Here is a 23925-nt window from a genome sequence, read left to right on the forward strand (position 1 = left end):
CCAGTGACAAGTTCTTTAAATAAGAGAGAAGAAGAGGCAGAGGAAAAGGCCACATGAAGATGAGGATAGAGATTACAGTTATGCATCCACAAGCCAAGGAATGCCTGGAGCCACCAGAAGCTGAAAGATTCAAGTAAAGCTTCTCCCTTAAAGCTTTCAAAGGAAGCACAGCCCTGTTGACATGTTGATTTCAATCTTCTGGCCTCCGGCGCTGTAAGACAATATATTTCTGTTGTTTTAAGCCACCAAGTTTGGGGTAATTTGTTATGGAAGCCCTAGGAAACTAATGCACCTGCCAATTCAGGTGACAATAAGTGCTATGGAGGGAAGCGTGGAAGAATAATGGGAAGTGCTGCAGGAGAACAGAAATTTAAAAGGATGGTCACTGAGCAAACATGTGGAGAAGCTGACGGGGCAAGACATGCGGCTACTTGGGCAAAGAACATTCCAGGCAGAAGAAACAGCATGTGCACATGTGGGATCCTGGGTAGAAGCTTGGAGGCACATCGAGGAGACTGGAGTGGCCGGGGCAGCGAATAAAGGGGAAGAGGAGTAGGATACAAGGTGCAAGAGGTAAGAGGAGGCCATATTCTGTTGGACCTTGTAGCTATTGTAAGAAAATATTGGGTTTTATTCTGATTGAGATGGGAAAACTTTGGAAGGTTTTGAGTGGAGGAGGGACATGATCTCTTTGCTTTTAAAGGATCATTCTAGCTGTTGGTGGAGAACAGACTCTTACAAGGCAAAAGCAGAAGAACATTTACAAGTCTATTATGATAATTCAGGTGACACACATGGTAGATTGGAGATGGGGAGAAATGGTCCAATTTTAGATGATTTTGAAGGTGGAGCCAATGCAATGTATATATTCATGTCCATATGGACTGGCCTGATGGAGTATTCATAGCATGTTTTGTGAAGGAAGGCAACTATAAATATAAAAATCAATACCTCAATAACATTTATAGTAAGGGATAGTAAACATGAGGATACTTTAAATTTTTTTAAAGTTTTCATTTAAGTAAATGTACTAATGTCCTAAGTATACAGCTTAATGTATTTTCACAAATTGAACACACCCCGTGAAACCAGCAATCACATCGAGAGACAGAGTCACCAGAACCAGCCCCCACGTGCATGTCCAGTCAAAATTCCAAGAGTAACTGCTGCCCTACTTCAAAAAGCAGAGGTAAGTTTTGTTGGATATTTTACTTAAAAATAAGTTGGACTATACAATATGCAATCCTTTGTGTATAGCTTTTTTTGCTTAATTTTATGTTTCTGACATCTTTTCTATTGTTGCACATAGTTGTAGATCACTCATTTTCATCATAGTATAGTATTCATATTTCACTGTGTGAGAATACCATAATTATGTGTCTTTTTTATTCTTCCTGTGTAGTGTTCAGTTTGGGGCCACTATGAATAGCATTCTATACACATCTTAGTACAGATCTTTGTGGAACATATGGATGCATTTCTGTTGGGTTTATAAGTAAGACTAGAATAGTTAAATTGCAGGATCTGAATAAGCTTAGCCTCCTAATACACTGCCAAATAGTTTCCCAAAGTGGTTGTACCAATTTATACTCCCACCAGCAGTGTGTGAGCAGTTCAGAAGGTGACTTTAAATGGCTAAAACTTTTAAATTAAGTGGAAACATACCAGTATTCAAAATCAAATGAAAAGTCTATTTTCACAGAAAAATTCATATCGTATTAGAATATAATAAACAATTTTTAAATTAATTATAATCTAAACATTCCATATTTACACATGAATGCAATTAACTAGAATTGAGAGTTATTAATATTATCAGAATCTTATTTTTATGTTCATTTAGGAAGTTACAGGATACTTAGTAACCTCTGTACCCATTAGGAAGAAGAATTTGGGGATGTGAATAAATCTCTTTATGCCTGAGTTTAGAAATTGCCAGGAAGGAAGTTGTATCACCCAAGCATTGTAAACATTCAAACACAATATTTCCAGTTTCATCTATCTAAAATTGCAGCTCTGGAAATTCTTATTGCAAATGACAACTGATTAACACTCCTACCAGAGCCTTTCACACATAGAAAAAGATAAAAATTCACATCTATGTTGATAAGTAGTTATATAAAGGAGTTCTTAACATTCAGTTTGTGACTATCTCAAGAACTGGAAAAAGAGAGTTGGTAAGAAATCCTAGCATAGTACATACAACAAACAATACGACAAGTAACCCTGTGAGAGACTTGGATTACTGCTTTAAGAAAAGAAAAAAAAAACAACCTTTCACTTGTCATTGCCATTGCAAATATTTGAAAATGTTAGTTTCTAATAACGGTTTACAATCTAAGAAAAATAGAAGTAATTGGGCCAATAAGAAGTCAGTGCCCATTTCTGGTGACAATGACTTGATATGACATGTGGAGTTATTGAGGGTGTACTATAGGAGCCCTGAGCACTGGTCACAGGGCGGGCATGTATGGGAGATATGCTGCTTGTTCAGGTACTGTGTTGAGATCCAACACCACGAATTACCTTTCACTTAAATAGGTGTCCAAAAGCAGAGGCAAAGAAAAGTTAACACATAGTCAAGAAAGAGTCACTACATATCTTCTCCAATTACCTCTGCCCTGAGAGTGTGAGCAGACTCTATCCTACCTAGGAACCACGATTGAGAAACGGTATTGCCGATGCCGCTTCCTGCTTTGTCCACTATAGCCTAAACTCACTGATATTTTTCTTAAATAAACTGCTCGTATGAACAATCCACTGCCTTATATAGTGGGTTTTCTCCAACTATATTCCTCTAACTTGTGAATGATCACCAGACTGAAACACAAGACTCACATTGCCTAATGCCATAATCTGGGATGAATGAAAATAATTGTAATGGAAACAACTAGTCTGATTAAAACCTAGTTTGATTTTGTTTCATGAAAGAGGAGATCTGAACAAAGAGAGGAAAACACTTTGAACCTTTGTATTGAATGTAGGCAGATTTCATCTTAAAGATGAGAGTGAACAATGATAACAGCATTTCCTATGGACATAAGGAAGCTATGACATGAGAAGACTTAGGGAAAGAGCATATTTCTGAAAATAGCATATGGCAGAATCTATAGGAAATTCAAGGGAACTTTTTTTTATTCTCACAAGAGTCCAAGAATTTATGGCATTTTATCATTCAAAGCAGGTGGTCAGGGAAAAAATAATATGAAATGAAGAATCCACTGTGTGGAGAAAAGAGAGATTATTGAGAAATATTTTGAATGCAATTATTAGAGGTTTGTCTCAAGCTGGATTAAACAGCAATGGGAGTTCATGGCCTCTAGTAACCTAACAAACGATGGGCATGTTTTAGGTGAGGCTTGATCCCTGGAACAATTGTATCACCAAGACCCAGTTGCCTTCTGTCTCTTGCTGCCTCCCACATGCTCTGCCTCTGCGCAAGACCGGCTCTGTTTGTGGTTACAACACGTCTGCCAGCAGCTCCTGGGCACCACGCTTCCTCCAACAGGAAGAAAGTGCCTCTCCTGGCATTTATTTCAGAAAGGCAGGGACACTTCTTTCCTTGAAACCCTTGGAAAATCTCTTCCCATGTCTTTTGGGCTAAAATTTTAATCATAGTCCATGCCTGTCCCTGGAACGGTCACTATGACCAAGAGAATGAAACCTGCGGAAAGGCCCACGCCAGTCAGGGATAGCACCTGGAGCTGGGAATGGAACCAGCCTCCTCTGACGCCCAAGGGCTGCACAAAGAGAGTACACCTGAATTAAAGTTGTCATTCTGTCACCAACAGGAGGGAGCAGTTGATGTTGAGTTGCTCAAAACAGGAAATGCCCACTACACTACTTCATTTTGGTTGTCTAACCGCCCCCGCCCCCGCCCCCCGTACATAATAATAAATTGCAATGGTGCAATAATGTCATTCCTAGTAACTTGAAGAAGTAGCCATGTCAGTTCTCTCAAACCCTGTTCTTCTATTAAACGTTCACTTGATTAATGTGTGACCCATCCACCCTCACCTCTACACCCTTACCTTATTAATGCTTCTTTTCTTTCTTTTCATAGGTTTATACATGTGCCATATATGCATGTATTTTATGGGATCATACTGTACATCATTTTTGTAATTATTATAAACTATTTTTTTCTTTTTTTACTTTCATTCATTGCCAAATTCATTAAAACAATTCTTCTGAGGTCCGGAAACACCTTTGGATTGGGTCAGTTTTGACCCCACAAGTAAGCGTATACATAGGGGAAGCATGCTATATTGAAATAGAATTTAAGATTTCTGATGTATAACTTGGCATGCCCAGGAGGCTGGCCGTGATTCACTGGATACTAAAAATTATGAAGAATCAAACGCTGAGGCAGAGCTTCTGGATCAGAGTAACTTCATCAGCCTTTCCTGCTGGTGTGAAGGTTGTCATGGTAACGAGAGGGCTCAGGCTGAAGCAGCTATCACAGTTCTGGGTAGAGCATATGTAACATTTGGGAAGTTTCTCTTTCTGATTCATGTTTTGACTGAGACATTGAAAGACTCCCATGGTGTGCTGAGACCAAGTGGCCAATAACAACATCCATGCTAAAACCTGTACATATTGAAATTTGAAGAGTGTTTGTCTAGGAGTGGACAGGCTGCCAGGTTTCTTCCTCTCCTTGGCCTGCCTCCTTCTGCTTCACTGCCGCGTATTTTCTACCTTTTTTTTCCTGTTTAAAATTGCTGTATCACTTGTTTTTAAGATAAAATCATTCCCTCTCCCCTCGCAAATTAAAGTGCTAATCTGTTGCCATCAGTCTCCTCTTAAAACACCTCAGTGTTTATCTTCATCACCTGTAATCAAAAGCGAGGTCCTCGTCTTGCTCACGTGATGTGTTCCTGCCTGTGCTTCTCACCTCAGCAACTGCCTCTCAGCATCCCTGCCTGACACTCCCGACCAGCACTCTTAGTTTCTAACACACAGCATGCTATTTTAGGCCTCCTTGTCTTTGCTCAGGCTATTTGCTGGACCCAAAACATCCCAGTTAACTTAGGCATCACTTCCTCCATGAACCTTACCAACTAGTGCCCACCCCCAACCCACCAGAGGCATAGTCAGCTGTCCTATAATCTTTTCTCTGAGCTCAAAGGTGCAGGAATCTTATCTTATTCATCTTTGTGTCCCCAGAGCCTAGCACAGCACCTGGCATATAGCTGATGCTCAGGTAGCTTTGTTAAGCTAAGCTGAACTCAATTAAGGGGGCTTTGTGCTTATGAGAAGAGGGAAAGAGACAAAAAACCTTCCTGGGACCCATGCATGGGTATTTTTTTTAATACTTTCCAAACATCTTGAAAAGTTTCCTCCAGAGAACCATCCAAAAGGTCTACACAATTCTGTAGCTTTTACTAACAGATTCAGCAAAGACCCAGCTATGAGTTATTAGCTTTCGATGGTGCTGCAATCATAACACTGAATCAACAGATCTAGAAGGCTTTTAAATTCAACAGGAAACAAGTAGCATGCTACGAAAGCAGAAAGTGGGAGCTACTGCTCTTGCTGAGCAGAACCAACTGGGTTCATCGAGGGAGAGAAGCTGAAGTGTTACCTTCTAAGACTCAGGATATTCAAAGCTAATTATTTTTTGATTCCTTTATCACTCATAAAAACAAAACTGACTCCAGTTTTCTTCAATTGATCCAGTTAGTGTCCCTGTTCCCATTTTCCTTGCTGTCTACTTCAATCCATCTTTCCCTATGTTCCTTGATGTCCACATCCTTTATCACTGTTTCCATCACCCACCTCCAGGGCATCATCATCTCATGTGAATGTGCTGTCATATCCCTCAACTGGTGGTCCTGTTTCTTTCCTCTGATTCTCATCAAATAGCCTCACAACCAGCAGACATATCTTTTGAAAACACAGATTTGATCATGAGTCTATGTGTGAAAAGGATTTAATTTTGTTTCATGATCTACTGAATGAAATCCAAAGGCCTTAGTTTGACATTTAATATCCTCTACTATCCTCCACTACTTTCTTTTTTTATGTGTTCAGTGACACAACACACTAAACCTATAAACCAAAACTCATTTAAAATACCCCACTCCTCATAAATACCGATACTGATTTCTGCAGCTGAAAGTAATATCTGCACTCTCTGAACATTTTCAGTTTTTACTTGTATTATGGTTTTAATTTTTTTGCCTCCTTTTTCTTATAAGATTGCCCATGAATGATTTATCTTTGTGTATCCTCAAGCAACTATCCTACTTTTTGTGTGTACGGAATAGGCAATCAGTAAATGTTTATTAAATATCTTGAATTAATTTCACAAACATTGCTCCAAATCATATTTTTTGAAGATAAGTTATTTATTAGCAAATTAAAAAAACCAGAAAAACCCTATGATTCTCTATAATTTATTTTTAGCCTTATTGAGGTATAAGTGATGTACGAAATAATTGCACATGTTCAGTTACACGTTTTAATGAGTTTTGACATATGCATATGTCAGCAATATCATCCTATATGAGATATCTAAAATAGCAGAACTCATAGAAGCAGAGAAGAGCATGGTGGTTGCTAGGGGTGGGGTTGTTGCTTAAATAGTTAATTTTAGGTGTCAACTGGATAAAGGACTATTTGGAGAACTGGTAAACCATTACTTCTGTTTGTGTTTGTGAGGGTGTTTTCAGAGGAGATTGTGAATCAGTGGACAAGTGGGGAAGACTCATCTTCAATGTGAATGGGCACTATCCAGTCAGCTAGGGGCCCAGATAGGAAACAAAGGAGAAAAGATTTTCCTCTCTCTCCTGGAGATGAGACACTCTCCTCCTCCTACCCTTGGACATTAGAACTCCAGACTTTCTGGCCTTGGAGCCTTGGGACTTCAGGACTTACACCAGTCCCCCACACTCACCCCCCAGGTTCTCAGGCCTTCAGCCTTAGACTGAGAATTAAACCATCAGCCTCCCTGGTTCTGAGGCTTTCGAACTTGGACTAAGCCAGGCTACTGGAATCCTAGCAAGTCACCAGCTTGCAGTTGGCCTGTAGTGGTACTTCTCAGCCTCCACAATCGTGTGAACCAATTCCCCTAAAAAATACTATGTACCCCTTTGATTAATATTTTGGAATAAAAAACTCCTCTCTCATACATCTATTAATGTATCTATGTATCCTATTGGTTCTGTCTCTTTAGAAAATTCTAATATAATTGGTATTAAGTCTCAGTTATGCAAAGATGAATAAGTTCTAGAGATCTGCTGTACAACGCAGTGTCTATAGTTAACAATAATGTATTATGCACGTAAATGTGTTAAAAGGATAGATCTCATGTTAAGTGTTCTTACATAAAAACACACATTCACAAAAGAACACAAAAAAATTTTTGGAGGTGATGGATATGTTTGATGGTATCATGGGTGTATGCATATGTCTCTAACTTAGTTCTCCAGTATAACTGTTGTACACAACAGGTTACCTGTTCTGATTAGTAAATTGTGCCACTCAAAATAATATCAATTTTCTCAAGTAGTGTTTATTTGGTGTTGGTACCATCTAGTGGGAAATATGAGTAATGTTCAACAATTAAGTTGGCACTGGATTCTTAGTACTGAGACAGGCCTTGAACATTATCTGGTATAATATTCTCCATTATACAAATGAATAAACTGAGATTTAGAAACTTTAAGAGCTTTCTCATGCTCTGCATAAGGCTGAGCACCTATTATGTGAAATCAACTGTCAGATGGGATGCAAAGAATTGTATTTATCACCAACATGGAGACATAAAATATTAATAAGTAAAATGTGACAATTAGAGAAGCATGGAAGGAATATTTATGGCCAGGGAAGATAGAGAAAAAAGAAATTATTTAGGAGACAATGAGCATAAGAATAATAGGAGAACTTATTAACTAATTTAAGTGAAATGGATACTGGTACAAATAAAGTGTTAAAAAGTGCTTTAAATCAATTTGGCCTGAGAAGGTAAGGGATGAACCATAAACTGGGTTCACTAAATTGAGTCAGTATTGTGAATGTACTGAAAGGCAAAGGCTTAGAGTTCAAGCTCTTTAAGTGACAGTGGTTAGATTTACAAATACCAACATATATCAAGAATAAATAAAAAAGACAAATATCTTAATGCTATATGAAAGAGTACTTACAGTTAAGGGTAAGATTTCCACTAAAGGATCACATATTGACTTAGTAGGTGTCATATTTCAAATAATTTAAAGGAAAATGTAAATGATGTGCTTTGGAAAATTGTGTTAGATGATTCATAAAGTAGCTCTGATGACAAAGACCTGAGGTCAACGACACAAATGAAGAGTTAGAATAAAATCTAACATGAAATCGAATTGAAAAGTATTATAACTAAATCATTCAACATTATTGAGTCTTACATATGATTTAACTTCATGTAATAAAGTGAATAAATGAAATAGAAGCATAAAAAGAAGGGAGGTGATAATTGCAGTTTGCTTTCCTTTTGTGTTATTGGAATTGTGTTTTGTCTTGGTCATTTTTGATATGTTCTATATTCCTCACATTTTTATAACATGTTCTTTTTATAATCAGAAGAATACACCATTTCAAAACTGAATATAGAAAGAAGCTCTTCTTTGCATTTAATTTTTTAAAAAGTTTGTATGTTGACATGTTATAAAATTCCAGAGTGTATGGTGAAATGTCTCCCTTGCTTCCCCATGTCTTGGAAATGGATGTTAATTTCTGAAAGACATAGTGTAAAGTGAGGGACATAAATACAATTTTATTATTTTTCTAGTACATTTAGTGGTTTTAGTACATTTATTGTGTAATCAACCTTTGCCTCACTGATTTGAGGTGCCATTATCATCATAAACAAAATTCTGATATATATTTGTTTGTTTATAGTCTTTTTATTCTGATTCACTGATGTGTCTCTCCAGCCATGCACCAGTAACACATTGTTTAAATTGCTATAATTTTGTGATGTTTGAAAATACAAAAAGACCAGGCTTCCTCATAATTCATCTTTTATAGAATTTTCTTGTTGTTCATTTTATTTACTTTTCTATATGATTTTAGCATCATCCTATCTAAATTAAAAAACAAATCCTGTTGCTACTTTCACTGGGATTGCATTATATTTATTACGTTGCTTAGGGAAAATTGGCATATTTATAATGCTCAGTCTTCTGATTCAAGAACATGGTCAAGTTTATCACCAAACCATGTTGCAAAGCTTCTTTCACATAGTATTTATATGTTTTATTAAATTTTTAACTTTAAGATACCATAGAAATTTAATTTTCTTATTAGTAACTTTCTTAATTTAATATATTTTTTTGAATTGTGTTTAGAAAATAATGCCAACATTGATTCTACTTTTTGTAATTAGTTTTCTTTGAGGCTTGAATATGTGGTCTTTTCTTTCTTCCTTTCTTTTGTTCTTTCATTCTATCTTTCTTTATCTTTGTTGAGTGTTCTACTGGCATTTGAAAAGTAGATTCATTGTTTTCAGAATTCAGAGTCTGTGAAATATTAATTAGATCTACTTTATTATTAATAATTATTTCATTTATTTCTCTGTGTCTTAATTTTTTTCATGATCTGATATGGAATAAAAAAGGAGAATTAATGCCTCCTACTACTTCTGATTCCCTTTCTCTTTCTCCTTGAATCATTTGTAGTTTATGCTTATGAAGTTATAACTATTACATCTGCTGAGTTAATTGCATTATTTGGCATTATTAAATGTTCTTATATGACTTATTAACTTCTTTTGGTCTGAATTACACCTTGTCTGATATTGAAATTACAACTCATGCTTTTCTTTTGTTTATATTTTCCCAGTATGCCATTTCCCCACTTTTCTTTCAAAATATTCTGAATCTCTTTGCATTAACTCTGTTTCTTATGGACAGAGTAAAATTAAGCTTTGTTGTTTTTGTCCAATCTTTTAGTTCTTTTAATAAGTGAGTTTAAGTCATTTTACATTTATTATTCTAACTGAAATGTTTGTTCTGGGATCTATCTGATTTTATATTAAGCTTGGTGATTCACAACTTTAAAAAAACTAAAATAATTTTTTTTTAATATTTTATTTTTTTGTTTTTTTGTGTGCACAGTGTAACAATTAGGAGGATTGTGGTTTCACTCTGGAAGTTTTTTTTGTTTTTGTTTTTGAGACAGAGTCTCACTGTGTTGCCTGGGCTAGAGTGAGTGCCGTGGTGTCAGCCTAGCTCACAGCAACCTCAAACTCCTGGGCTCAAGCAATCCTTCTGCCTCAGCCTCCCAAGTAGCTGGGACTACAGGCATGTGCCACCATGCCCGGCTAATTTTTTTCTATATATATGTTTAGCTGTCCAAATCATTTCTTTCTTTTTTTTTTTTTTTTTTTTTTTTGAGACAGAGTCTCACTCTGTTGCCCAGGCTAGAGTGAGTGCCGTGGCGTCAGCCTAGCTCACAGCAACCTCAAACTCCTGAGCTCAAGCGATCCTACCGCCTCAGCCTCCCGAGTAGCTGGGACTACAGGCATGCACCACCATGCCCGGCTAATTTTTTCTATATATATTTTTAGCTGTCCATATAATTTCTTTCTATTTTTAGTAGAGGTGGGGTCTCGCTCTTGCTCAGGCTGGTCTCGAACTCCTGAGCTCAAACGATCCGCCCACCTCGGCCTCCCAGAGTGCTAGGATTACAGGCGTGAGCCACCGCGCCCGGCCACTTTCTATTTTTTTAGTAGAGACGGGGGTCTCGCTCTTGCTCAGGCTGGTCTTGAACTCCTGACCTCGAGCGATCCTCCTGCCTCGGTCTCCCAGAGTGCTAGGATTACAGGTGTGAGCCACCGCACTCGGCCTCACTCTGGAAGTTATGTTTTAGATCTATAATTTTGTATAGCATCCTTAATCTTCTATTTCTTTACATTGAATTAATTACCTGCCGCAGGTAGGTAACTACATACTGTGGGCAATAATGGACTTTGTCTATGTACTTTTTATCCTACCTTCCTTTTGAATTTGCACTTTTACTTTAAAGTTTATTTATTCATACTTCATTTCCTTCTACTATATCAACATAGGTACCCTAAATTCTAAAGTCTCTGAAAGATCTTCTTAATTTATAAAGAGCATCCTTTCTTAAAAATTTTATGAAGAAATAAAATTTCTCCTGTGATTGTTTTTTATTAGCTGTGAAATTTCCCAGTTTTTTTCCTTTTTCTTGAAGAATATTTTTGTAGATATAGACTATTTTCATTATTCGCATATTCTGTATTTGTAAATTTGCCTATTTGCTAAAATTTATTTGTAACCCCAAATCAATACTCAGGGCACTTTTATTATGGTCATTCAAAGACATGTCTAGAATGGTGCAAATTTTTAGTCACCAAATGTGCATGTTTCCAGCTGGGGTCAAAGAGCTGATGCTCTGCTGTCTTGTTTCAGCTCAAGAGACAAGAGAGGGAGGAGAGTGAGATCCAGTATTTCTTTATTTCCTTCAGGGTCAGTGTAGACCAGCCACAGGGTGACTCAAGATTCCAACTCCTATCAGGCCACCCCTTCCACACAGCCCTCCTTGTCTCCAGGTTCCAGTAAGAGCAATCCTCTCTTCTTTATTTAGGTCCAGAGGTTGTAAAGGTGTTTTACTACCAGTCCTGGATCCTGCACTTTCCTGGGATCTTGCACCTTCCTTTGTGGTTTTCCCAAACCCTGCATATACCTTTGTAAATAGTCCCATTATTAAACTTTCCTCAAATGACCCTAATTAGTGCCATCTTTTTCCTACTGTGAGCCTCAGTGATTCTTGCGCCTTGCTCATTTCCTTGTATCTCCCTTCACAGGAATCATGGCTGCATCCAATAGCTCCCCCAGCCATCCCTGGATTTCTACCCATTTTTCCTCATCATGTTTCCACAATAAATTTTTGCCCATCTAATCTATCTTGGCATCTACTATGGAGGACCTACACTAATACTGTAGCTTATTAACGTCAAGCATCCCCACGCCATGGGCCTTAGGTAAGACTACAGAAAAACTGGAAGAGTTGAATAATTTAGCACCAATTTAGTATCCATCTGTCAAGAAAGATTCTATTGTGCTAGTGAGTCAGCAAAGGTGACTGAATTGAATATACGTCAAGGGAGTGGTGGCGTTAGTTCTGGGGTTACTAGCAACTAGGACAGACATATGCTAGCAGCATGGTGTGCTAAAATTGGAGTAATGTTAATTTGAATAAGTTCTAGCTTACATCCTGTATCATCACGTCTTCAGTTAATGCTGCCCTGTTTTGCCTTCTTTGCTGTTTGTAAGGAAGAAGTACGCCAGCTGGTTATTTGAATGATTGAACTAGGGACAATGAGTAGGTCTTGAGAGAGCATGCTGGCCTGCATGCTAGACTCTCTGTCAGCAGAAAAGTGGAAGGGGGTTTGGAATTAGTTTTAAATTCTGGGGCTGTTACTTATAGGACCTTAGGGGAGTTACTTAGCTGAACTTGCTTCTTCTTTTATGAAGAGAGAAATAATACTTTTAAATGTTATTTTGATGATTGGTAAGTCTGCCTCAAATGTATTGTAGTTTATTTGGGTTATTACTTTTATCTAAATGTGTGAATTCGAAAAGAGCTTAATCCATTGATAAGATGTTTGGACCTCCAGTCTCCAAGGAGGGTGTCTCCACACTCCATTTAAACATCAAGTCTGGGGCCTGTAGCTGAGTAACCAGGACTTTTTCCCCAAAGGCCAAGTGCTCGTGGTCTCTTGAGCAGGTGCCTGCAGAGAGCGCTGCTGCGGTAATTAATAGTGGCAAAGTTTTAATGAACCCCGCAAGGAGAGTTTTTTCTGACACTTACTTTTTAAAACCTGAAATAGTTTCTATTCCTTAGAGATTAATTAAAAAGTTTTTTGAAATTTTTGCCGAGATGCCTAAGGCAACTCTCCAGCTGTTTCTTTTTAATGAGTTCTCTAAATGGTTCGTTCCTGTGCCGGAAGGTTCTTTAGTGCACTGTGTGAAGTTGCAAGAGCTCCCGGGGAGCAAGCACAGGAAAACTTCTGAGAAACCCTGAAGATGATTTCCCCGGGCAGGCTCAGAGGGGCACATGCCTTTGAACTTAGCATCTCTCTAGCTTCATTCACAACTGAGGGAGAGAGGAAGTGAGGGAGAATACTCCAGAAGGCTTTAATAGGTCACTATAGGCGAGGCTCTCCCAATTAGTTTCATATTTGAGTGTAGACTTTGGACCTCTCAGCTATACCATATTGACGAGCAGCTGGAGGAACAGGAGTAAGGACTAGGTCTTCAGTGAAGAGCACAGATGCACCCTCACCAACCCCATCCTCAGACTCAGGCTACCCCTGGCCTTTAATCCACCTGATAAATGTGCCAGGTGACCCCTAATCCCCAGCACAGCAGCACACAAAGAATATGTGTTTATGCTTATCCACATCCAAACCGTTTGGACATTTAATTGAACCAATTAATCAGTTCATGATGAAACAAATTTAATTCAAACTACTCTGTAGAAGTTAAATTTGGATCCACGAGGCCAAGTTACGGAATAGACGGACATTTATTGCTGAAGTGACCAGTAGTTTTGACCTTTTTGACCTTGCCTTCATATTGTTTTTCATGCTCAGCCTCTATCAGACATCTCAACAGTGCTGAGATTAAGGAAATGAAAGAGGAAGCCAAGCTGGATTTGTCATAGAAAGACCAGGCAGTAGAGACATTGCCATGATATTTCTGACGGAATTTTATAAAGAGCCTTCAGATCATGATTTAAAGGTAAACAGTAACAACATTTATCAAATACTTCTGGAAAAAACAAAAGCCAGCAAACTACTAATAGTCAAAAGAGTTTCCTGACCATGCTAGGGCAATTGTATAAAAGTTTAGACAAATTCAATTCATTTTAGAGAGAGACAGAATTCTTAGAGTGAAGAATTAGTTGAGAAAAACATGCATTTTAAGTGATCATAAGTGGTTTCTTAAAGCAAGGAAGGTGTATCATACATATGTATCTCTTCTCTATCCCAAGATACCACTGAAATGACAAAAAGAGCAGAAGCTGTAACCTATAGGAACAAACAGAATGGGAGAGTAGGCAGAAGCAGACAAGAAAATTGCAGCATTTTTTTTAAATATGGAAAGCACAGGGAGGAAAGAAACTAACTCATCAGAGAAGCAGCTACCAGCTAACAAGCATGCAGAAGAAAAATCAGACACATGCAAAAGCAGCAAACACATTGCCTTTGAGAGCCCTGAGAGGCTTCAGACTCGAGGACACTAGCTACAATGTCGGCACAAAGGGTGAACACAGGGTGAGATGAAAGTCTGCCAGGAGAGAAGTTGGATCTTTTCACCTCTACACCACCCCCACCCAGCTAGGTAAAAAACCCGCCCTGAGCAGGAGCCTGGAGGGTTATTCCAATGGGAAGCCCTAGATTCTGACAGCCCAGACAAAGCAGAAGCCAGTGGGGCTTGGGTCTGAACTCAGAGGAATGGAGGGAAAGTCTAAACACTGGGGGATGAGGCGCCAGCACCAGTGCACAACCTGCCCCTCAGTCTCTCACACTCAGGTGTGTTCTACCCCCACTGCTCATGCTCAGACGTTTCAGAACTCGTGGATATATCCATAGCCCCAAAAGTATTCATATTTGAGGGAATCTCCAAAAAATGGCCAGCTGGACCCCATGACTCTATATAAAACTCCATATAGGGAGTTTCCAACGAGAGACAAAGAAAATAGAAATTAGTGGAAACAGATAATGTAGAGAAGAGAATAAAACTTTAAACTATGGTAATTAGATCTTCCTGTCTTTTCCCATCTTCTTTTCTCAGAAGAAGTAATCAGCAATTGGCGAGTTGCTTGGCTGCAGGTTGGTGTGGGATGCAAGAATCTGTGATGTGCAGGGGCCTCCAGGATGCAGAGTATGAGGTATCATGGTTGGGAGATGGGATGCATTGAGCAAATGCTGATTGATTGAGCAAAGTGGCAAATACGTGAGGGCTTTCTCACAGCTGGAAAAGGTACTCCCGACCATGGAATGGGGCAGGCTGGAAAGCACCAGATGTGTAGGATTGGAAATGGACTCATCAGTATGAAATCATTTTGTTTTTTAGTCACTGAATTGAGGTGTAATTTACACACAATGAAATGCATTTAAGAATACAGTGCAATCAATTATGACAAATCACCATACTCAATATATAGAGTATTTCCATTACCCCCCCAAATTTTCCTGGTATCCCTTTACTTTGGATTTATGCCCCTTACCCTCTGCCCTATACAACCACTGCTCTACCACTGTAGATGTTTGTCACTATATATTAGCTTCACCTGTTCCACAATTTCACATGGATGCAGTAATACAATTTATACTCTTTCCTGCCTATCTTCTTTCACTTGCCATGTTTTTGCGATTCACCCCTGTTAATGCATGCATCAGTAGTTCATTTATTTTTGTTGTTGAGCATTATTCCACTTTATGGATACAATATCATTGTTTTTAATCTATTCACCTGTTTGTAGAGATTTGGGTTGGTTTAAATTTTTGCTATTTTTTTTAAAGAAGGCAGTTATGAGCATTTACATACATATCTTTATGTGGGAAAATGCTGTCATTCTTTTTGGGAAATACTTGGAAGTATTTACTTTACCACCTAGAATTGGAACTTTTGGGCCATATACTAAGTGTATGTTTATTTCATATGGCACTGAAAAATGAGAGTTCCAGTTCATCAACATCTTCACCACAGTTGGGCTTTTTATTTTTAACCATTCTAGTGGAGGGGGTGTTGTGATAGCTCCTTGTTATTTTAATTTGCATTTCCCTGATGACTAATGAGGTTGAATATCTTTTAATGTGCTCACTTACCTCTTGTATATCTTCTTTTGTGAAGTACCTGTTCAAACCACAAGCCCGTTTTTAATTGGGTCATTTATCTTACTACTAAATTATAAGAGTTCTTTATATATTCTGAATAGAAGCCTTTTGTCATAAATATGTATTGTGAATATTTTATCCAGTTCTGTGGCATGCTGTTTTATTTTCTTAAGGATGTCTTTCAGATAACAGAATTTTTAAATATTGATTAAGTACAATTTATCACTTTTAATGAAATCATGTTTTAAAAATTACATACAGAAATAGTTCTAGATGTATGTGTATATGTAAGTGTATATATATGTATGTGCGTGTGTATTTATATAAGTATGTAAATGAGTTTCTTTCCTGCCTGTTTGCTGAACTGGAGGTCCTAGAAGCACTGATACCTGCTGGCAGTGGGCCCACTAAGACTCAGATCCTGGTGTTTAAATACCACCCACATTAAAGGAACAGGGTTCCCTGAAGAAATGGCTAATTCCAGGGTGAGATAAAGGAAGTACAAGAAGAACTTTTAATGTTTTTTACACCAGAAAGTAAGACAGCACTCAAAGAGCGATGGGGTGTATCAAGAGAATTCAGGAAAGCCATCTCGAAGGAACTCTCATTGGCAAATATCATAAACGCAAGTAATGAAAGTAACAAATTATAACCCATTGAATAAAATATGGAACCATGATATAAATAAGTAAATGACCTATAAAATAAATGGGAGAGATGTGCAAGCTCTTTTTTTAGCAGAAGAATGACAACTCATAAATGCAGAAGAAATGATGGAAATTGAAACTTGTCATTGGCGGCAGTTATAGTGGTGATTGATTTAAACAGGATCCATCTATCAATGAGGCTAAACCTGATGGATGAAGTTCTAAGAAACATAAAAATTTTGGCATAATATTAGAATATATCCTACAAAACTCCAGCGAATTACAAAGGGAAGATGATGACTTTAAGGTGGAGAAACCTGACACCAACATAATCAGGTGACCAAAGTTCAAACATTACCTGTGGTTAGATGGGTCAATATCAGGTGCCTCCTGATGTATTGAGAAGAGCTCAGCATTGTTCTGTGATATACTTGTCAAGAAACCATGACCTGAGTCTGCTTTTCTATGGCCATAAAACCCAAGATTTTCCAATAAAAGTGCATATTTCATGAAAAGCATAAAGAAAGTGACTAATACAATGTCCTTGATTTTCTTCAATTTGCCACTATGAAATAAGCATAAGCACCTTTTATTTCTTGACTTACTTATTCAGCAAGTTAACTGAGCATTTACCTGTAATGTTAAATACAATGGCAAGCTACTGGGATTTTAGGATAGACAAAGAAACAAGACAGACATAGTCCCTGAGCATATGGAACTTCCCTTCTAGTCGAGGAGACAAAGGAGCAAACAATGAAAAGGCACTAAAGATACTAGGATACTGCCATCATTGTAGTAGGTGTTGTCAGCCTCACTCAGAATAAAGCCTCACACAAGATAAGAAAGCCACAGATCAAATGTTTTCATTTAACTAATTCATTAAGATAAAAATATATAACAATCTGTTTTTGTTACAGATGACTGTGGGAATAATAACATATTATTTATAGTACATTACAGCCTGGGTGGTTCAATAACAGGGCCCAAGTTTAAGACTATACTATTTTAATTTGTGTACTGAATCTGTATCTGCTTATATCATTCAATTTGGAAATAATGCTAAATGTATACATTATGAATATGTGGCTCAACCTCTCTCCCTTTTTGTCCATGTGCCCCCAGAGACTGTGACTGTGGTGGTGGGATTGAAGATGGAAAGAAGTTAACTGACTTCAGATAAATTTTGGAGAGGAAGAATCAAGAATGACTCAATTTCTCACTGAGTAACTTGTGCATGTAGTGATGCAACTTACGGTGATAGGTGAGACACGGAAAAGAAAATTAAGCATTCCGTTTTGAATATACTATTAATATGTTTGAAATTCCTGGGTTCTTATCTTAAATCTGCACTTAGTCTTGAAGAAGTCATATTTTCTCTAGCTTCAGGGTTCTCTTCTTTAAAATGATGCCTTTGGATAAAATGGTCTCTAAGGTTCCTTGCATGCATAAAAGCTTTTTAAAAATAGTACCTTACATTTACATTGAGATTTAGAATTTGCGAGGTACTTTTGCTCCCTCATTATGGGTGAAGTACTGTTTTTATGCTGGTGGTCCTTGGACTGTGCTTTGAGAAACATTTCTCCATTGTCTATGGAGTCAACAAAATGTTTAGCAGTTGAGAGGTAAAGGTTGGGAATTTAATGGTTTTCTAAAAAGCAACAAACTAACAGACATACAATATGTCTTTGGGAATTATATTATTAATACATTCAATATTGAATACTGATTCTTCGGTGTTTGAAGATGTCTCTTTCTCCTTCCCTTTGAGACTATCCTGTGGTCCCAGGATATATGAGAAATTATGTTGACTTTTGTCCCCTAACTGGAGAAGAAACAAGAAGGTGCGAAATTCCATTACCGTTCCAACCATCAACCCTTTCTGAGTGTGTTGAGGAATTAAGAATAATGTTTATGAGTTGCCAGAGCATAATGTGTGCTTCCAGGGCACTGTTAGAAGCTCTTTTTGAACACAGTGGGCTTCTGCCTGGGTAAATTATTGATAAGCCTCACTTTGGAAACCTTTGTTCATCTGCCTTTCCATACTTGGCATCACCTTCTCTCTGTCAAGTCCTCGTTTCACTTGTAAATAATTATTTTTAGTTTTCACAATGAAGTTGCTGCACTTTTGTATTATATCTCTCATTAACAGCTTAATAACAGGCTCTTTGGAAATTAAAATTTTCTATACATATCACTTAATGCTCACTATTGTAAAAGTTAATGAAAATGGGAAATTATGCTAAAAAAGTGCTATGTTATTCTTGAAGGATAGCGTTGGCCTTCTGTTAGTAACTTTGGTTTTATTTTATTTTACTACAAGTATTAACTTCAGTGTAACTTTTTATATGGAAAATATTCTCGTTCCTAAAAAATAGACTTAGAATTACTCATAGGATTAAAGTGAGTATCTTAGTTTTTCTCCCAGAATGACATATATTAATAGCATAGCTCACTGATTACTTCTTGCTCTCTTTTGGAGATTAGCTTCCTCTCTCCATCTCTTAAATATTGGTTATTCTTAAGACATTGTTCTTGTCCTTCTTTTTTTCTCACTAGAACTGCTCTCCTTAAATACCCTTATTTGTTAGCATGACTTTAATGATTGTATGGTTCCCAAATCCATATCTTTGGCCCAGAAACCACCTAATGAACTCAAGAATAATTTAGTTAATTCATTATTGGATAAACTCACCTGTATATATCTCAGGGACATCAAACATGAACCCATCATGTTCAAAATTATACTCTTTTGTAATCCTTGCCTTTAAATATGTTCTTCCCTAGGCACTGTCTACATAAGTGAATGAAAACACTTTAGATGCAGCCACATGAACCAGAAACCTGGGACGCATCTGAGCTCTGCTCTGTTTCCTCACCACACACCAAAAGTGCCTAAATACCGACAATTGTATTTCCTTTCCATGTTCCACATCCATCCCCTCCTACCCATGCCCACGGCGACCACCTTCACTCAGCTGCTTACCCTCTCTCATTTGAACACGCAGACTTTTCAGGTAGCCTGGACCAAGTCTCCAACCTTATTCTTTTAAATAGTCCTTCACATTAACTAAAAAGTAAACTTAGTAATCACATATCGAGTCATATCATTCTACTCATTATTTACAATGAAGTCCAGCATCTCTGATATGGTACAGAAGCTTGCCCGTGAACCCCTTTTCCAGTATCATTCTTTTCCTGTGGCCCCGTTACACCCTAAGGTACAGCCTGGTGTGTCCTATCCATCTAATATCTTCCTGAAGCATTTCTAAATACTGTCTATGGTGAAGCCTTTCCCAGCCCCGTCTCAGAATAATCTACCACACCCTCCCTTGGTCCCATGGTGTACTGTGCACACTTGTATCACAGTCCCCAAATTGTTTATTTGCATGGCTCACTTTGCAGGGAGATTGCAAAGTCCTGGAAGATGGAGACAGTCTGTTATTTATGTTTGCTTCTCCCGTGTCTATGTCAGGACAATGCCTACATAGAGAAGATGCTCAATAAACATAAATTGCATGAGTGAATTAATAAATGAATGAGACAATTAATTATTAAGCATCTACACAGGGATAATTGTGGATATAAAACATCCATATGTAGATAATATATGAATAATTAAAAAGCATCCTGGTGATATTTTATTTAGTTCTCCAGTTTTAGGTAGTCAACAAATTCATTTTATTTTTGTTATGTGCTTCGGCTATTTTTTCTAACCACCACACATAGTTCCTAAACTTTTCTTATCACTCCTTCAGGGGTTCTAGGACAATTATTCCTTAAGATTAATTATTCTGGCCATAAAAATATACCTGTTTTGAATCATTTACAGTCTATGAGCAGAAACCACAGGCATATTTCCTTCCTTCCTTGTTAGCAGTGAACCACGTGGCTCACACATTAACAACCTGCATCTCTCTCGAGCAAATAACTAAATGTGTCCTGATAAATGAGTTTTGGGTGTTTCTCTCCAAAACTTTCCCCAACCAGAGCACATAAACACACACACACACACACACACACACACGAGAGAGAGAGAGAGAGAGAGAGAGAGAGAGAAAGAGATGCACATAAAAGAGACAATCAGGAAATATTTCAGGGCATCCACTGTCTCTGCTTTGTCATGTGGATATAAATACAACACCTCAGTCTGAGGTTTCGCTAGACTCATGAGGACATCGTAGTATAGATGTGAATCAGATATCTGCTGTCCTCTAAACACCAGGGCTTCTACCATGACACCCCTTCTAGGCCAGCTTGACTCTAATGTCTGTCTTTCCTTACTTCCCTCGCCCTATATCCAATCCCAGGTACTATGTGGAAAGGCCTCAGAATCTTTCTCAACCCAATGTGGGAAGATTAACAGAAGTGTTTTTTCATGTCTACCAATACCTGTATTAGAACTACCTAAGGAGAGGGAGAGTTTTGAGCCATTATCACATGAGGATGATACTCTGCCCCCTCCAAGCTCCACTTAATACAAATCCGGCAAGACTGAGATCCATCAGCCCATCACCATCCAAATACCGGGAAGTGTAGTTTGCAATGTGGTCCCAGGAGTACGTATGTTCTTATTACTACATGAGTTCCAGGTGTAGGGGGCCAGCTGGGTATTAAGTCATCTCCTGCCAGCTCCTTTTCTTCTGAACATCTATCCCCAGGGCCCAGAGAAATGGAGACAGAAAGGTAGATCGGGAGTCTGAGTGCTGTGTGTCCTTGTCCTCAGGGACAATCTGGGAGGGTGTGGGTGGAGATGACCCCTCCATAAAGCCTGTTCTCCTGGTGTTTCCAGTGAGCAGGCCACAGTCCCTGCACCACCTGTGTTAAGAGAACAGTGACAACTCCTGCACCTGGAGTTCAGGAGGCTGCTGGAGGGAGCAAGATCCTCAGATCTGACCTGCAAAAGCTCCCTTAACCTCGGCATAATTTCTTCTAAATCTAACCCTATTTCTGAGACAAGAGCAGGGCTGCTACCACAGTGAGTAAAGGGTGTTTTTGCGAAGTGTGGTAGTTTAAAGAAGCTGGAGTCTGGAGGATGGAAATGTTCCAGAAATCAGTGTACTGAATGGGAGCTACAAGGTCAATTTATGGTCAGGAAGTTTTCTGGGCTTAAGATGGGGTTAGCATTTGCACAGGTGGAGTCATAAGCTACACATTGAGAATGATCCATCACATACTTTTATGGAACATCCTGGTTTTCCCATCTGTAGCCCCCTTGGCCATATGATTGGTGAAATGGCAGCCAAAGAAAATTAAAGAAGATTTGAAAGACTGGATTAAAATCTAGAATATGCCCTTTCAATGTTATTCCTAGTATAATGCCTTCTGTCCATCCATCCATCCATTCTTCCATTCAACAACTGTATTGGGCAGTGTACCAGAAACAGCATCTACTCAGAACCAGGGAAGCAGCCCTGCAAGGGGGTGGCATGAAGGCAGGAGCAGGAATATTATACTGTTGACTCTTCACATAAATAACCGCTTGCCCTGACCATATATCAGAAATCACTTCCATGAATGCTGGCCAAATTAGTGATGTCACTCTTTGCTCATGCCCAGAAAGGAAATAGCCAGATTTTTCCTGGGTAGCACCAGGAAGTAAAATACTAAATGTAAGCTGCGTTTGCTAAAGTCCTAAAACTAGTAAACAGAGGGAAATGGTCCTACTTGAAATTACCTTTGTAAATGTCATCCTTTCATTCATGCATATATTCCTCTAAGATTGTTTGTTGAACATCCGCTAATTGCAATGTACTTTGCACAAGTTACAAAATAAGAGAAAACAAAATGATGAAGAGAAAATAGGAACAAAATATGGGAACTAAATAAGTTAGAAAGTGAAAAATACATGAGAACAAGGATAAGTCCTTTCTCAAAAATGAAATGGCTAATCATTCTGGGAAAAAGTTTACTGTGTGGCTGCCATTATGGTAGTGAAAATGTGGGTCTTACCATCAAAGTGAAATAAAATTCTGTAGAAATGGAAATAGTATATGATACCCTGTGTTCACTTACACTAGTTACCTGAACTGAGTTTTCTTTCTGCTTTACTATGAATTGAAGGATTTGACATAAAGATTCTGAAAAAGATTGCTGACTGAGTCAATGTGCGGGTACACCATTAACCCTCTCTTTCTGTTTAATGACTAATCCACTTCTGCATTTACTCCTCAGCATACCTCTCCCAGCCACAGCAGTGGCCACTACAGGCACTGCCACCAGAGCATGACAGAAAATCAGACATGGGTCACAGAATTCATTCTCCTGGGATTTCCACTCAGCCCAAAGATGCAGATGCTTCTCTGTGGGCTCTTCTCCCTGTTCTATGTCCTCACCCTGCTGGGGAACGGGGTCATCCTGGGGCTCATCTGGCTGGACTCCAAGCTCCACACTCCCATGTACTTCTTCCTCTCACATCTGGCCATCGTTGATATCTCATATGCTTCCAACAATGTCCCCAAGATGCTGACAAACCTTCTCGATAAGAAAAAAACAATCTCCTTTGCCCCGTGCATAATGCAGACCTTTTTATACATGGCTTTTGCTCACACCGAGTGTCTCATCTTGGTAATGATGTCCTATGATCGGTACGTGGCCATCTGCCACCCTCTGAAATACTCCATCATCATGAGCTGGAGAGTGTGCACTATCCTGGCTGTCACTTCCTGGGCATGTGGCTCCCTGCTGGCCCTGGTCCATGTGGTTCTCATCCTGAGGCTGCCCTTCTGTGGGCCTCATGAAATCAACCACTTCTTCTGTGAAATCCTGTCTGTCCTCAAGCTGGCCTGTGCTGACACCAGGCTCAACCAAGTGGTCATCTTTGCTGCTTCCGTGTTCATCCTGGTGGGGCCCCTCTGCCTGGTTCTGGTCTCCTACTCGCGCATCCTGCTGGCCATCCTGAGCATCCAGTCAGGGGAGGGCCGCAGAAAGGCCTTCTCCACCTGCTCCTCCCACCTCTGCGTGGTTGGGCTCTTCTTTGGCAGCGCCATCGTCATGTACATGGCCCCCAAATCCCGCCATCCTGAGGAGCAGCAGAAGGTCCTTTCCCTGTTTTACAGCCTTTTCAACCCCATGTTGAACCCCCTGATCTACAGCCTAAGGAATACAGAGGTCAAGGGTGCCCTACAGAGAGTGTTGTGGAAACACAGATCAAGGTGAGGGTGCCAGGGATAGTCTTGAGGGTGGAAGGTTTTCTCTCTATGAGGTTGGTGGGAATGGCAATGTAAATGCCTTAAAGTCTTACCTCTTAGATTTCTAATATGAGGAATACATATTGGTCAGATCCTGTCTCTAAACGTGGGGTACTGTGCAGACCACAAAGCATCCACAGAAAGGCATAGAGGGCACAGGCCACAGAGAGAAGAGCCACGTGCTGAAGGGCAGCACGTGTGAGCAGAGCCACGGACTCCTCCTGCCAGTTCCCACCACAAC

The 23925-nt window shown here is 38.9% G+C and overlaps 1 protein-coding gene across 1 annotated transcript; it reads left to right on the forward strand.

Annotated features, from left to right (window-relative positions):
- Positions 1-22719: 22719 nt before the first annotated feature.
- Positions 22720-23652, forward strand: LOC138377296 (olfactory receptor 2A5). Its single transcript, XM_069462124.1, has one exon. It carries the CDS (start codon positions 22720-22722, stop codon positions 23650-23652), a length of 933 nt encoding a protein of 310 aa, XP_069318225.1.
- Positions 23653-23925: the final 273 nt, after the last annotated feature.

This window comes from Eulemur rufifrons, chromosome 29, assembly GCF_041146395.1.
Source record: "Eulemur rufifrons isolate Redbay chromosome 29, OSU_ERuf_1, whole genome shotgun sequence".
NCBI lineage: Eukaryota > Metazoa > Chordata > Mammalia > Primates > Lemuridae > Eulemur > Eulemur rufifrons.

Bases quoted from the DNA above. Each gene is read 5' to 3' on its own strand.
- LOC138377296 (XM_069462124.1), top strand. From the start codon at position 22,720: ATGACAGAAAATCAGACATGGGTCACAGAATTCATTCTCCTGGGATTT.